This window comes from Ovis aries, chromosome 20 (assembly GCF_016772045.2).
Source record: "Ovis aries strain OAR_USU_Benz2616 breed Rambouillet chromosome 20, ARS-UI_Ramb_v3.0, whole genome shotgun sequence".
Taxonomy (NCBI): Eukaryota; Metazoa; Chordata; class Mammalia; order Artiodactyla; family Bovidae; genus Ovis; species Ovis aries.
Genome location: NC_056073.1, coordinates 50,683,335 through 50,699,307, shown reverse-complemented (window position 1 = coordinate 50,699,307; position 15,973 = coordinate 50,683,335). Strand labels below are relative to the sequence as shown.

At 64.9% G+C, this 15,973-nt stretch overlaps 1 protein-coding gene across 1 annotated transcript; it reads left to right on the top strand.

The window, feature by feature from the left end:
• Positions 1–6,247: 6,247 nt before the first annotated feature.
• FOXC1 (forkhead box C1) lies at positions 6,248–9,684 on the top strand. Its single transcript, XM_027958725.2, has one exon. The coding sequence runs from the start codon at positions 6,260–6,262 to the stop codon at positions 7,919–7,921; it is 1,662 nt and encodes a 553-aa protein (XP_027814526.1). The 5' UTR covers positions 6,248–6,259; the 3' UTR covers positions 7,922–9,684.
• The last annotated feature ends 6,289 nt before the right edge of the window (positions 9,685–15,973 follow it).

Sequence of the window (15,973 nt, the reverse complement as noted above, 5' to 3'; positions counted from 1 at the left end):
GGCTCCACCCGGGCCGCAGCCGCGCGCCCTCTGTGTGCGGGGCTCCGGCTGGGAACGCGCGGGGGGCTGGGGTCCGCGCTGAAGCCGGCGGCCCCCCCACCCCACCCTGTTCTCCAAACAGACTCTTTGGGGGTTCAGTTTTTTGGTAATTAAGACTAAGGAGCAGTTAAAAAACAGAAGTACTTTTTCCTGGAAACCAGCGGTCTTCATTTGCAACTTTCCTCGGCATCTCCCAGAACGTAGTTCACTTGACGAGGCGGCTCCTCTTCCTCTAACATGTACATCAATTAAAGGGGCCGCTGGGAGGAATGCGGCCGGGGCTGCCAGCCTCCAGCCTGGTCGCCGAGGGTCCCGGGAACAAAGGCTCCCAGGCCTGTGCCCGGCCCCTCCAAGGGGCCTGTCGGCCGACTCTTCCCGCGGGCACGCTGGCGAGCTTACGGGGTGCGAGGGCCAGGAGCCGGGCGGGCGGGCCCTCCGTCTGGCGGCGAGGCCTCCCACCGGCCCGTCCCGCAGAGACCCCTCCGCGGGCTGCGCCGAGGGGCTGAGCCCGGGCGCCGAGGGGCGTCGCGTCGCCCGGGGGTTGGCCGCGGGCGGCAGGGGGCGCTCGGGGCGCGCGCAGAGCCGAAGCCGGAGCCGGGCGGCCCGAGCCCCGCGCAGCAGGCGGCGTGGCCGGGGCGGGGGCGGCGCGGGGCTGCGCCCCGGGGTCCAGAGCTCCCGCCTCAGGTGCGGACCCCCGACGCCCCTGCCTCCCTGCCCGGCGCCCTAGCGGCCCAGGCGGGAAGCCTGCGGGCCCCGCTGGGCCGCGCTCCCGGGTGCAGGCGCACACGACGACCCGGAGGCTGGCTGCTCGGGGCCCGGTGCCGGCCGGCGCCCGTCCCGAAGGTGTGGACGGCGGTGCCGGCCGGCGCCCGTCCTGAAGGTGTGGACGGCCGGCCAGCGCCCGTCCTGAAGGTGTGGACGGCGGGCCGGGCCGAGGACCCCACGGCCGCCCGGGAGGTTGGGGAGCAGGCCGGCCGCGCCCTGAGCCGGGTGGATGGAGCGTCCCGGGTCCGGGTCCCTGGCCGCCGGCTCGCGGAGGGGCCGGGGCGTCGGGGCTCGAGCTCCTCAGGCCGCTCCCGAGCGGTAGGGGGTCCGGTCCCGCGCGTGGGGCCCCCGAACCGGGCTGGAGAGCAGGGGAGACCTCCCGGGACGAGGCCCCGCTGCCAAGAGGTGCGGCCAACTCCTCTCCGCTGCGGGGCCGGCCGGCCCTCGGGTCTGTCTGCGCACAGAGGCTTTTCCTCTTGACACCCGGAGCCCACCCGTGGGTCGGAAGGCGCCCGCGCGCTGCGTCCCTGTCGCCCGCACCGCGCACCTGGGGCCCCGCAGGCCGTCGGCCCTTGCAGGCCAGGCTGCTCCCAAGTCTCAGTGGGGACCCGGGTGGGAAGAACCCAAGTGGAGACTGGTACTTTCCGTTCATCCATGCTTAACATGTTATTTTTGTCCTGGATGGCTAAGGAGAGGAGGCAGTTGTCTTCACCTGCCTCTGCCAGGACAAAGGAAGCCCCCAGGACGCACAGCCAGGACCCCGTGGGTAAAGCTCCCCTCCTGTCCTGTGGCCCCTTCTAGGCACTCAGCTCGCTCTGCGCCCCAGAAACGCTCTGGGAAGCTGGCATTCCCTGAGACCAGCGGCAGGTGGGCCAAGCCCAGGCAACCCTGAGCAGGTGTGGGCACACTCCTGCCATTGAGAGTACTCGGTGGGGCAGCCGTCCTGGGGACTGGGGGGGCACTGAATTCCTGTCACACGGGCCTCCTGTGGAGGCCGCCCTTAGGAGAGCAGCTCCACGGTCCGGTCAGTCACGGGCAGCACTTTGTCATCAGATCGTTTTCAATTTTTAAAATCGAAAAACAAACGCATTTTTCATTTATCATAGGAATTGTTTTTCTGCTAAGGAGGGGACTGAGCCAGGAAGACGGCATTAACAGAACAAGCACTCTGAAACCCCGACGAAGAGAGAAGTCGCTCTTCCAGAAGGCTGGAGCCTTCCCCGCCCCGCGCTGCGCGGATGCCCAGCGCTCCTTGCCTGTCCGAGGGTCTGATAACGAATAAGGATCACTGCCGGCGTGTATCCTCCCCCACCCCTGGACTTCGGCTCTTCCTGAACGAGGCCACGTGGAGAACTTCCACAGGACCCTAAATAGTGCGAAGACGCCCCGAAACGGACGTGGCTACCATTCCTTGTGACTTCAGTCTAGCGGGGCGACTTCGGGTCCCACCGTCCATGAAGTGCTCCGTACTCCACGCTTGTCTCCCGGCAGCAAAAGGGGGGAAGGTGGGAGAGCTGCAGCCCTGCAGAAAGCCCTGCCCCCGTGTGCAGCGGGCCCCCATCCCAGGCCGACTGCCCGTCTAGAGGGACAGCCAGCTTTTCTAGACGCCCCCCCCCCGTAACACTCCTCAGACCAGCCCCGACCCGCACCCGCTGAGCCAGCCGGATCCGCTGGACACTGGGTGGAGGGGCCTGCTTGTGTCTGGGGAGGATCACTGTCCAGGGCTGGGGGGGGCAGGGGCGGCGCTGGAAAGTTCCCAAGGGGGTCTCTGGAGGACAATGCCAGGAACTTGGGCTGAACTCACAGCCCCTTGGGAATTCTTTTCTGGGCCGAGGATCCCTGCCCCCTCCCGGATCCCTATTCCCTTTATCACGATATGAAAAGAAGCTACCCCCCCCAGTTCCCGGTGCCCGGCGGGGGTCACCCCTCCCCCTCTTCCTGCGGTGTCACCGGGTCCCAGTTGGGCATTTCCTGCAGGGCCCGCCCCTCTCCCTTCCTCACGCTCTTCCAGCGGAGGGCTCGGGAATCCTGTTTGGGGGAAGGCTGTGACACCCCTCCTCAGAGCTAAGACCCCATCGAAGGGCCCAGGAATTGTGACGCCCCCACCCTCCCCGCCGGCGGGTCAGGGAATGGATGGGGCCAGGAAGGTCAGCGACCATCTGAGGAAACACATCCATTACCGATCGCTGTCGCCCTCGGACCTTCAGGTCGCAGCCGCGAGGTGTCAGAAAAACAGCGAAGGTTTCCTGCGAAGGCATTTCTGCCAGTTAAGGTCGTGGGGACAGTGACTGAACTATATGCAAGGGGCATCAGAAACCCTAACCGAAATTAAAAACCTCACCCCATTCCCTGAAGACTTCATTTCTGCGCCTTCGTGTCCACATACCACCACCACCGACAATAATAACAGAAGTCAAGTACTTGAAATACAATCAAGCCGTTTAGTGGAGGTTTGCTTCCGAGGAAGCTTATAAAACACAAACGCAAATATCTTTTCCTGGCGAATATCCAGAGCGCGACCAGGGGAAAGTTGATCTTCGTAAACTGCACCCTCCTTTTCCCCCCGCGCGCCAGAAACTCATTTCACAACGGCCACTTTCATCCCCAAAGCGGCCCAGCAAGGCTGGCTGTCGGATTTGCAGTTTACGTAAGGAGCTCTTTCCACCTCTCGGGCCTCGGAGCCAGGAGCAGAGAGGCCGCGCGGGCCGGGCAGCGCGCACCACGTCTCCCGCGCGAGCCGCGAGCCCCCGCGCCGGGAAACCGGCGAGTCTCCTTGGCCGCGTTGATGCCCGCGCGCCGAGAGCCGTGGAAACGCAGTTTAAAGGCCGAAGTCGCCAGAGGCCGAGGCATTCGGAGCGACCGCTGACTTCCTCGGCCTCTAGGCTGCTCCGAAGCCGGGGCGCCTACAAGGCCTCGGTCAAGGCAGCGGATTCCGGCGAGATGCGGGCGGGTGCTGGACACCAACGCACTGTTCGCTGCTCCTCCCTCCACACCGGGTGTTCAGGAGCACCGAGCCTCTGCCCGTAACTCAGGGTTTCGCGGCGGCGGAGACGCGGCCTGGTGGGTGCCCGGGAAGCAGGCCGGAGCGGCCCAGGCGCTCTGCAGGCCGCGCGGCGCCGGGAGCCGGGCTTCGGGGAGGTACCGCCTGCTCGGGAGGAGCAGATACCGCAGATTCTCCACGTCAGGGTCCACTCGGAAACCCAACAGTTTAACACCGCACAGGCCGGCGCCCTGACACTCAGCGCAGCTGTGGCTGGGGCTGCGGAGGAAGCCAGACTGGAGCCGGGAAGCCCAAGGGCTCCCTACACGTCCTCGCAGTTCCAGACGGTCCGAACCGGGGTGGAGGCGTGAGGGGCGCCCGGCGGCTCTTCAGAGCCCCCGAGGCGCGCAGTTCCTCAGGAGAGGGCCCGGAGGGCCGCTCCATGTTGGCCGAAGTGCAAAAAGCCCCGCAGGCCCAGAGGCCGGCTCCTTCCTGCCCTCCATCCCAGACCCCAGAAGCGGCAAGTCTAGGGTCCCCCGGACCCTCAGAAGGCCCTGCAGGTGCGATTCTGAACGCCCCCACCCCCATCCCCCATCAACCCTTTGGCTCTGCAAGCGGCAGCCACGCGGGGCGGGGAGGGAGGTGGCCGTCTTTACCCGTCACCCGCTCTCATCACTGAGTTCGCAGCCCGCATCCTCCTTTAGGAGGCCCTGTCCGAGAACCCCTAGAGGAGTCCAGGGACGCCCAGGCTCCAGGAGAGCGCTCTGCAGACCCCCATCGCCAACGCGGCCCCAAGCTCTTGGCAAGGCCCCATGTCCCCCTCCCTTGTTTCTACTGGGGAGGGGTCTCGGGAGCAGCACAGTTCCCGCTGGCCCTGCTTTCGGACTCGGAACTGTGCCTTTTTGTAACCCTGCTCTGGACTGGAGAACTTCCAGGTGGGGGGGACTGGGGACTTCTGGGAAGGAGGGAGACTGGTGGCCAGGAGTGGAGAAGAGGGGAGGGGAGAATAGGGGAGGGGAGGGGAGAATAGGGGAGGGGAGGGGAGAATAGGGGGGGAGAATAGGGAGGGGAGAATAGGGGAGGGGAGGGGAGAATAGGGAGGGGAGAATAGGGGAGGGGAGGGGAGGGGAGAATAGGGGAGGGGAGAATAGGGGAGGGGAGAATAGGGGAGGGGAGAGCAGGAGAGAGGAAGGGAGAAGAGGGGAGGGGAGGGGAGAATAGGAGAGGGGAGGGAGAATAGGGAGGGGAGAATAGGGGAGAGGGAGAATAGGGGGAGGGAGAATAGGGGAGAATAGGGAGAGGAGGGGAGGGAGGGGAGGGGAGGGAGGAGGGGAGGGGAGGGGAGGGGAGGGGGGGAGGGAGAGGAGGGGAGGGGAGGAGGGAGGAGGAGGGAGAGGAGAGGGAGGAGGAGAGGGAGAGGAGGAGGGGAGGGGAGGGGGAGGGGGGAGGGGGGGGGGGAGGGGGAGGGGAGGGGAGGGGAGGGGAGGGGAGGGGAGGGGAGGGAGGGGAGGGGAGGGAGGGGAGGGGAGGGGAGGGGGAGGGGAGGGGGAGGGGAGGGGGAGGGAAGGGGGAGGGGAGGGGAGACCCGGGCGCCGGGTGGGCGAGGAGGGGCGGGGAGGGTGCGGGAATGGGACAGTCGGGGCCCCAGGGCGCCGGGACATCCGGGAGCAGCGGACGGGGAAGGGTCTGCGCCGGGACCGGAGGGCCCGGCCGCGCCGCGGGAACAATGGGCGTCCGGCGCGGGGCCCGGGGCGGGGAGGGGGCCCGGCGCGGGCGCGGGCGGCGGGCGCGGGGGGCCCTCGGGCGCGGGCAGGGGCGCGGGCAGGGGCGCGGGCGCGGGCGCGGGCAGGGGCGCGGGCAGGGGCGCGGGGCCGGCGCGCGTGCGGTCAGCCCGCGGTCCTCCGCGGCGGGGCGCGGGCCGGCCCGCTCGGCCTCCGGCTCCGTCGGAGGCGTTCCCGCCTCCCATTGGCCGCCGCCGCCGGGACGGGGCGGGGCCGCGCGGCCCGGAAAAAATGCAACTGCGTAAAAAAGTCCTCGCCTGGGTGACGGATGCGCAAAAGTCCAGGCGTTTTCCCCATGCTTCCCTGAGCGGCCGGCGCGCGAGAGCCTGAGGAAGCAGACGCGGCCCGGGCCGGGGCCGGCGCGCTGCCCCCGCCCGCTCTCTGGCCGCCCCGCCGGCGGCTGGGGCTCAGCCTCCGCGAGGCGCAGGCGGCGCGGCGGGCCGGGCTTCGGCTTGCTTTCCAGCCGGGGCTCCGCGCTCCCGCTCCCGCCGGGCAGCCGCGGCGCGCGATCCAGGCCGTCGGCCGCGTCCTCGTCCGGCCCTCTCTGCCGGCCCGAGGCGCCCCGGAGCCGGGCGCGCGCAGAGGCGGCGGCGGCGGCCCGGCACCGGCCCGCGGGCCCGGACTCGGACTGGGCGGCCGGCCCGGAGAGGGCGGGGGGCGGCGGCGGCGGCGGCGGCGGCGGCGAGCGGGGGCCATGCAGGCGCGCTACTCCGTGTCCAGCCCCAACTCCCTGGGAGTGGTGCCCTACCTCGGCGGCGAGCAGAGCTACTACCGCGCGGCGGCGGCGGCCGCGGGGGGCGGCTACACGGCCATGCCGGCCCCCATGAGCGTGTACTCGCACCCGGCGCACGCCGAGCAGTACCCGGGCGGCATGGCCCGCGCCTACGGGCCCTACACGCCGCAGCCGCAGCCCAAAGACATGGTGAAGCCGCCCTACAGCTACATCGCGCTCATCACCATGGCCATCCAGAACGCGCCGGACAAGAAGATCACCCTGAACGGCATCTACCAGTTCATCATGGACCGCTTCCCCTTCTACCGCGACAACAAGCAGGGCTGGCAGAACAGCATCCGCCACAACCTCTCGCTCAACGAGTGCTTCGTCAAGGTGCCGCGCGACGACAAGAAGCCGGGCAAGGGCAGCTACTGGACGCTCGACCCGGACTCCTACAACATGTTCGAGAACGGCAGCTTCCTGCGGCGGCGGCGGCGCTTCAAGAAGAAGGACGCCGTGAAGGACAAGGAGGAGAAGGACCGGCTGCACCTCAAGGAGCCGCCGCCGCCGCCGCCGCCGCCGCCGCCGCCGCCGCCGACGGCCGGCCGCCAGCCCGCGCCCGCGCCCCCCGAGCAGGCCGACGGCGCGCCGCCCGGGGCGCAGCCCCCGCCCGTGCGCATCCAGGACATCAAGACCGAGAACGGTACGTGCCCCTCGCCGCCCCAGCCCCTGTCCCCGGCCGCCGCCCTGGGCAGCGGCAGCAGCGGCGCCGCCGCGGTGCCCAAAATCGAAAGCCCCGACAGCAGCAGCAGCAGCCTGTCCAGCGGGGGCAGCCCCCCCGGCGGCCTGCCGGCGGCGCGGCCGCTGAGCCTGGACGGCGCGGAGCCCGGCCCGCCGCCCGCGCCCGCGCCCGCGCACAGCCAGGGCTTCAGCGTGGACAACATCATGACGTCGCTGCGGGGGTCGCCGCAGGGCGCGGCCGCCGAGCTGGGATCCGGCCTCCTGGCCCCGGCCGCCGCGTCCTCGCGCGCGGGCCTCGCGCCTCCGCTGGCGCTCGGCGCCTACTCGCCAGGCCAGAGCTCGCTGTACGGCTCGCCCTGCAGCCAGAGCCCCGGCGCGGGCGGCGCGGGCGGCGCGGGCGGCGGCGGCGGCGGGGCGGGGGGCCCCGGGACCTACCACTGTAACCTGCAGGCCATGAGCCTGTACGCGGCGGGGGAGCGCGGCGGCCACGTGCAGGGCGCTCCCGCGGGCGCCGGAGGCTCCTCGGTGGAAGACCCTCTGCCCGACTACTCCCTGCCCCCGGCCACCAGCAGCAGCTCCTCGTCCCTGGGCCACGGCGGCGGCGGCGGCCAGGAGGCCGGCCACCACCCCGCGGCCCACCAAGGCCGCCTGGCCTCGTGGTACCTGAACCAGGCGGGCGGGGACCTGGGCCACCTGGCCAGCGCGGCGGCGGCGGCGGCCGCGGGCTACCCGGGCCAGCAGCAGAACTTCCACTCGGTGCGGGAGATGTTTGAGTCGCAGCGGATCGGCCTGAACAACTCGCCGGTAAACGGGAACAGCAGCTGTCAGATGGCCTTTCCTTCCGGCCAGTCCCTGTACCGTACGTCCGGGGCCTTCGTCTACGACTGCAGCAAGTTCTGACCCCCCGCCTCCGCCCCGCCTGCCTCCCAGCCGGACCGAACCGAGCCGACCCGAACCCCGGAGCAGGAGCAGCCAAAAGGACCCTCAGCGCAAAAGTGAAACCAAAAACCCAGTCCGTAAAACGTCCACCGAACTAGCAAACAGAAGCCCTCCACACTTTCAGGTCACCAGCATGAAGGAAAGGCTTTCTTCTCTTAGAAGATGGATTCGGAGCCACCTCCACTTTGCTTTATCTAAACAAACAGAACCGTAAAACTGTTTTGTACAGAGACAGCAGAGTCATGGTTTGTTAAAGGGCAGTGTTTCTCCAGATAACACGTAAGTTTCTTCCTCTTTTCAGAGAACACCTCTCCTCCTCCTGCCCCGTCCCTTGCCCTCTCACCTGTAAGATATTTTTATCCTCTGTTGGAAGGAGGGAGGAAGTCCCCCATATGTGGAGATGGCTTTCTTATTATTCTTGGACTTGTTTTAAAATGTAAATTGCAACATAGTAATTTATTTTTGATTTGTAGTTGGATGTCCGTGGACCAAACGCCAGAAAGTGTTTCCAAAACCTGACGTTAAATTGCCTGAAACTTTAAATTGTGCTTTTTTGATTATGAAAAGGGAAACTGTATTAATCTTATTCTATCATCTTTGCTTTCTTTTTGTTGAGCATATTCATTGTTTATTAATAAATCACCATTCAGTTTGAATGAGACCTATATGTCTGGATACTTTAATACAGCCTTTAATTCTTATAAGAGAAAAAGATTTCAGAGATTAAAACACTAGAAATTACCAATTCTCCTAAATCTCTGAAAAAAAAAAAAGTAGAGACATCCTCTATTTCTGGTCAAATTACACGTGTAAGTCTCTTTTTGTTTAGATTTATTTTTTCCTGCGGCATCTTTTGCAAAAGTACTGTATAGTCAGCTTGCTTTGTGGCTAGTAAAAAGAGATTTTCCTAAACATATCTGAGTTGGCATATGCACAAATGCATTTTCTCAGTAATGACTACAGGATTCGGAAATTTCAAGCCCATGAATCAGCAGCAGTCTCACCACAGTGATACCTGTGTGTGGAGAGGCGGCTGTGCCTTCAGATACACATTTGAATATTTGGCTTGTGTATCACTTAAAAAACTGTCGCACATATCAGACATCCCTGTGAGCCGAATGCTGGATGAAGTTTCTTCCTGTTAATTTCACTCCTTTTTAAGAGGGGGATAAAAAAACCTAGCTTTTAAATGTGTGTATATAACTCATCCACATCTACAATCCTTCATGTCCAATGTAGGATTGATTTTTATTTTAATGTACTGCGGGTTGGAAAGGGATATTTAATCTTTGGGAAACTATTTTAGAAGATATGTTTGTAGAACAATTATTTTTTGGAAAAAGACTTAAAGCAATAACAAGAAGGAAGGAGCGGGAAGCAGGGTATTTCAATCCAGGTGGTTTCTTTTCAGTCCCATTTTTCTTGTTAATTTACAGTTGAGCGTCTGGGGCGGCCCGCTAGCCCCCTCCTTTTGTAAATAACCCAGGAAATGTAATAAATTCATTATCTTAGGGTGATCTGCCCTGTCAATCAGACTCTGGGGAGATGCGATTTGATTCCAGACTTTCAGGGTCTCCGTTTGTTCTCGAGATAATACAGTTCCCTGCTATCTGCCGCTCCGATCTAGAGGCAACACTTAGCAGTAATTGCTGTTGCTTGTTGTCAAAATTTGATCATTGTTAAAGGATTGCTGCAAATAAATACACTCTACTTCCAGTCAAAAACTGCTTTACACGGCCTCTGATTTGCTGGGTCCCTGGCTCGGAGTCGAGCCGGCAGGCGCGCAGGGCGCGGGGCGCGGCGTCCCCGGGGGCAGGCCGCGGGGACCGGCCTCCTCGCCGCGCGGCCTCCGCGTCGCAGCCCCGGGCCCGGCGGCCTGGCGCCACCCGGGAGCCCCCGTTTGGGAGTGAAGGGGAACGATCCGCGGGCAAACCGCCTGGCTCCCGCGTGGCCCATTCGTGGGAGCCGAGAGAGGAGCTGGGCTGGCGGACAAAGGGGCCGCGGCGGCGCGGGGCCGGCCCCGAGGGAAGCGGCCGCAGGTGGCCAGCGGCCCGGTCCGCTGGACGCGGAGCGCCCCCACCCGCCCCCAGGCGGGCTGCCGGAGCCGAGCCCTCCGGCCTCAGCAGCCCCGACTCTCTGAGCGGTGGGCGGCCGTGTGGACCCGGCCGTACCCGGCCGCGGACCGGACGCTCCTCGGCTAATTAGGGGGAAGACAAGTCCCGGGCGCTCAGCGCGCACGGCCCCTCCTCTCCGCCCGGCTGGGTCGGGCGCCAGAAGAGCCGCGCCGAGGCGCCGCTGGCCGGGTCCGAGGCGGGCGGGCCCACCGCCCGTCTGCGCCTGGCGCGGGGCTCCGGTCCCGCGCCGCGCCCGCCGCTTTGTCTGGAGGACGCACGTGCGTTCGTCCACCGCGCGGCGGCCCGGGGGCCACGGGCAGGCCCCGCCGCCGGCGCCCCGCGCGCCCTGGCCGGCCTGACAGCCTCGGCCTGGCCTGTCGGCCGGCGCTGGGCCCGGGCGGCCTCTCCGCTGGGCCGTGTCCCCTCTCGGCGCGCGCGTCCCGTTTGCGGAGGCCGCGGGGCAGCTAGAGCCGCTCCTCGGGCAGGGGGCGTCCCCGCGGCCTCGGGGCCTGGCCTCGACCCGCCTTCGATGCTCGGGCCGCGGCGAGGGTGAGAGAGAGCTGGCCGGCCCCGCGGCGCTTCCGACCCAGCTCGTCCTTCTCGTCCCGCGAGTCCCTGGGCTGGAGAGGGAGCCCGGCTCGGCGCTCGGCTTCTGGAGGAGGCCGGCGGGCAGCCCCGGCCCAAGCAGGGGAGCGCTTGCCTGCTTGCTCCCCAGGGAAGCCTCTTAGCCGTCACTTCTGCTTTTTCGATCCCAGCATTTGAAAGTTAGGTTTTAAGACATGCCTCGAGGAAGGTGCTTGGGTTATTTGTAGGCAGAGAAACTAGTTTTCTCTACAGGAGTTGCCCAGGGCGTTGTTCAGAAGCTGTGTTGGAGCGGAAGGGTACAGGCCCTGGTCATGAAGCTGATGTTAGATCCCCTTATGTGGCGTGTCCTGCTCAGGACGCTTTGGCTTCGCGGATACAGTTTAAGGCCGACTCCTGCCACCTGATCCTTGGGAGGTCAGGCCTCTTTATTCTGGAGGGACCCCAAGTTGTTCCTTAGTGCTTTGCATATTTGATTGGAACTGTTACAGCAACAAGGATAATTTTGCTGTGAAATATCCTAAGAGAAACTCCTTCATGTTTGAACAAATGGTGCAGTTTGGAATTAGCCTGGGACATCAGACAGGACCCAGCAGGGGGAACTGGGCTAGTTTGGAAGTCCGTCTCTGTAGAAAGCCCGAGGAAAGTACGTCTTCTCGTCCTGTGTGTGGCAGTGGGCGCTTCTTAGTTTCTACAGGAGCAGGCAGTTCTCAGCCTGCTGCATGCCACATCCAGGCTTGCATTTGGCGAGTCACACGGTGGTGGGTGCTGTTCTTCAGGGTGATGTAGGTGGCAGGCCGTTCCCACCAGACAGCATGCAAACAGGCACACGTCTCACAACCCATCGTGCCGCGGGTTGTGTCATTAATAATGGAGGTCTGCAGGCGAATAAGGCTCGATTGTGCTGGGGGCCCGCAAGCCCTTGGCTGTTTCCTGCAGGGTCAGAAGCAAGGTCAGGAAACAAGCCTGCCTTCCAGCCCTGTGGCTCCCCTGAACTTTGATAGGTGAAGAGGGACGGGGCCTTCGCCCCTCCCTGTTGCCTTTGGAGGGTCTCGGTTTGTGAGGTGGAGAGCCGTCCGTTTTGTAGTGGATGGCATGGTGCTGGCCCCGCTGCCCGGGAGGGAGGTGGCACCCCATGGATCCAGGCCATCCCCTGTTGTTGGCGGCAGTGGGAGTGACAGTTTCTTTCCACCGTCGCCCCACGCCCGGAGCTTCTGGGGGCCTGTTTGCTCTGGAGCTCAGTGCCCAGCGTGGGGATGGCGTGCCTGTGTCGCTGAGTCTTCGGGCTCCTGTGGACTCATTTTGTGGAACCGTTCCTGAAGCGGTTAGGCCTTCCCACCGGGTCATAAACAAATGTCGCTTTAGAGGCAAGATCGATGGTGGCCACGTGATAAAGCGGGCGGGCGGGCGGGCGAGAATCTGATTCTGTGCAAATGGCTCTTCAGCCAGGCAGGGAGCTTAGGGGGAGGTCAAGAGAAAAAGGACCCAGAGAGTGTATCAGAGTGTTCACCCCAGGAAGCCCGGGGGAGGGGGTGATGCACAGCCTGATTGATTCAGGGGATGGCCAAGGGAAAAAAAAAAAAACCTTCGACATGTGCTTGGGGCTGAAATGCCAGTTTCAAGACCCCATTTTCCTGAGTTACTATTTCGATTTACGAGGAGGCCAAGAGGTTCCTTGAAAAGAGCTGTTTATTAACGGCATTTCGGTCACACCTAAACACAGCCTTCCTCTGACAGAGGGTATCGGGCCCTCTGCTCCAGGCCCCACTTTGGCGGAAGATCCAGCGGCCGGCTCGCGGCTCTGTTGGCTCGGTTTCTGCCCCCCCCCCGTACCCCCCTCTGTCCTCCCCTTCTCCCACCGGTCCCCCCCAGGCCTCCGCAGAAGCCTGGGGGCCGAAGCCCCTCCTGAGAGGGTCCCCACCCGGCCGGGGCTGCCTCCCGCGCCCACTGCGCTGGGCCTGGGCCGGATGTGGCTGCCGGCTGGCTAGCAGGCCTTGGGCACCCAGCCCCAGGGAGCAGGACGGGCTGGTTCCAGGTCCAGATCTGGCTGGAAAAGGGGCGATGGTTAATCCAAGGAGTTCTAGCTCCGAAACCCATTCAGGGGAATGAAAGCCGCTTCCCCATGACGTTCTCCAAGGGATTAGGAGTGGAAAATTGAGCAAAATGGACCATGTCCGCCTTGTTGGAAACCAGACCACGGCGTAGGGAGCAGGAGGGCAACCGAAGGCCTTTGCCACGCCGCTCCTTCTCACCCGGTTCCAGAGAAGTCTCTGCTTCACATTATTTTGTTGCTGTTGACTTGATTTTTTCCCTCACTGATTTCAAATTTGCAGCATATTGAGCTTATTAGAGGGGATGCCCTGGGCTCTGGGATCTTCAGCAGGAGAGAAGCTCGGAGCTCCTGGAGGAGACGCAGGACAGCTCCGAGTGGTTGGTGGGGACCCTGGGGGACTCCAGAAGCCTCCCCAGGCCCCCTGCTCCTCCAGGTGGCTCCCACCTCCCTCCCCCCCGACAGAGCACCTCCTGTCTCTGCGTTTGGGTTCCTCCAAGCCGCTGCCGCCCCCTGCCCCTACCTTCCCTGAGCCACTCCCAGGAAGGACCCTGTGTGGGCTGCTCCTTTGCCCCCAGAGTCAGCACAGCTTGGTGCTACTTGGGTGGCCCTGGGACTGCTTTTCGGGAGCCCAGGGAGCGAGTGAGCAGTGGGCAGGCAGCCAAAGCTGTGGGCCTCCTCCCTGAGCGGGTGGTGGCACCCCAGGCCTGGCCTCGGGGGCAGGGGAGGCCTCCCCTGGGCTCAGGCTGGAGGTTGGTCGCCTGGGCTCCAAGCTGGAGGCTGGGGAGTGAAGGGCTTTGCTTCGGGGCCTTGGGGACGACTTACGTGACAGAGGAGAGGGAGAGGAGACAGACCTTTCCCTCCCCCATCACCCACCCCTGGGAAAAGGCAGGGAAACCAACGCTTTGGGGGCCATTAACTCCTAAGGCCTCTGTCTCCCTGCAGTGTGAAGGCTGGTCCCTGGCCCGAGGCTGCGCGGGCCTCCTTAGTGGCGATAGTTGGGAAAACCGAGCAGGAGTGGAAATCGCGTGTTTAGGGAGAGATCGGATTCTCAAACACCCGCGAGTGGGGGAAAGACGAGGACTGTGTGCCCTGCGGAGAGAGAGCCCCGCGTCCCTGGCTGCCGGCTGGTGCCTGTGGCCGCGGACACGGAAGCGAGCCGGTGCGCGAGTGCGCAGCGCCTGGGTTCGCTCTGGGCGGGGGCCGCCCGGGGTCTTCCGTGCGGCCCGAAGGGCCTTTCGTCGTGGTCACCCCGCAGGAGAGGCGCTGGACCCGGCAGCGGGCTCTGGGTCCCAGCGGGCGGCGGCGGAGGGCCGTGGAGGAGACGCGGAGGCCCCACTGTGGCTCCCGGGCGCCCGTCTGGGAGCCAAACACCCCCGAGGCGTCTGCGCGCGGCGTCGGGGAGGCCGGGCCGCCGCGTCCAGCGTGTCTGGTGACTGAGAACCCGCCCGCCGCCGCGGCTTCGCAGGCCGTCCCCGGGAGAGGGTCGGGGGCGCGGGGAGCAGCAGCCCGACAGGAAGGCCTCCCTGGACGGCCTCCTCGCCATAACAAGCCGAGCTCCAGTCGAGGTCCTGCTCCCCCGAAAACGGCCCGCCCGCCCCTCCTGCCCCAGGGGGGCCTCGCGGTGGGCCCAGGCCTCGGATCTGAGCCGCCTTCCTTGGAACCCCGTGGCGGCCGCCGCCGCGGTTCGCCCGCTGCTGGGCGTTTGGGGCCTCGGCCTTCGGAGCATCGCATCTCGCACGCCTTGGGCGCTCAGCGCGGGGCTGAGCCGTGCGTCCCTTCGTAACTGCGGTTCTCCCGCGTCCTCCGCTCGCGGTGCTGGGACACTGGCTGGGCAGGGGGTGTCCCGCCACCCGCGTCGGGGGAGGGGCGCCTGGCTCCCCCCGGCGGCCCCGGCAATAAGTGTGACAGCCGCCGACCCTGGGTCCACGTCGGGGCTCCTTCGTACAGTAGCTTCCGCCCGGCGTCCGGTCCCCAAATCCAGAGATCAAAGACGGGGCAGCTGAGAGCGGGGCGACCCGCGCCCGCGACCCCTGACCCTGGAAGGAGGGAGGGAGCCGGGGCCGGGGGTCAGGCCGCGCTCGCTGGCCCCCCTCCGGGGCTCCCCGGCAGAGACGATGGGGCCTGGCCGCAGTGCCCAGGGCGGGGCAGCGGAACATCCGGTGGGGGGCCCAGGACCCTGAACGGTTGGAGAGGCGGTCGCGGGCTGATCGTGGTGGCACCGCCTGGATCCGGGGATCCCAGGTCAGCGATGCCCGGCGCCCGGGAAGGGGCGCTGGATGCTTCGTCCCAGCCGTCACTGCCGCACGAAAAATCAAAACCTGCCATTTTTGGAGAGGTGTGGGTGGTGTGTTTGGCTTCGGAGTTGTGTGAAAACCCCCGTCCAGTCCAGGCGCACAACCCTGCAGTAACCCTCCCCCACCTCGGACACCACCGACCGGAAAGGCTGCTCCTTGGGGAAAACAGATGGCTCGGGCACTTGGACTTGCACACTTCTTAAATCGGAGAATACCCGCCTGGAACTGCTGGTGCGAACCTACCTGGAGTGCTTTGAGGCTTTTTTGAGGGGCTTCAGAATGATTTGTAAACAATGCATTTATGGTTATTTTGAAACAAAAGTTGGAGATCTCGCCTTCTGCTTCCCTGGGGGCTCAGATGGTAAAGAATCCGCCTGCGATGTGGGAGGCCTGGGTTCGATCCCTGGATTGGGAGGGCATGGCACCCACTCCAGGCTTCTTGCCTGGAGAGTCCCATGGACAGAGGAGCCTGGCAGCTACAGCCCACGGGGTTGCAGAGTCGGACACGCCTGGGCGACGAAGCACAGCACTGAGCTTTGCCGACAGGCGAAGGTCTCATTCCCCAGTGGCCCACCGACCACCCCCGGGCCTGTCATCTTGGTGGCTGGTGTGTGTCTGAGCGAGGTCCCAGACTGGAGTCCAGCTCCTGAAGGAGCCGCCTCGTGGGGAGGCTAACCCCAAGCCCTCTAGTCCTTCCCTCTCAGGCCCAGCCTGTGTGTCCACACTCACCCCTGGACAGCTGGAGGGCAGAAGGCTTTCGGGGCCGCCTCCCTCCCGACCTCTTGCAAGGACAGTGCACAGTCCGCCACCGTTCGGCAGGTGGGCTGGAACCGAGGCCACGGCTGTCCGGGTACCACCCGCGGGCCTCGCTGCTCATGCGGGCGCCAGTGGGCCTGACGGGCTCTGCTCTCGTATTGGAGTGTAAAGCTTAACTTTCTTAGTTTCCACTTGAAAAATCAAGGTGGCAGAT

What these genes read in the sequence shown, in the direction of transcription:
- FOXC1 (XM_027958725.2), top strand. Translation starts at nt 6,260, where the DNA reads ATGCAGGCGCGCTACTCCGTGTCCAGCCCCAACTCCCTGGGAGTGGTG.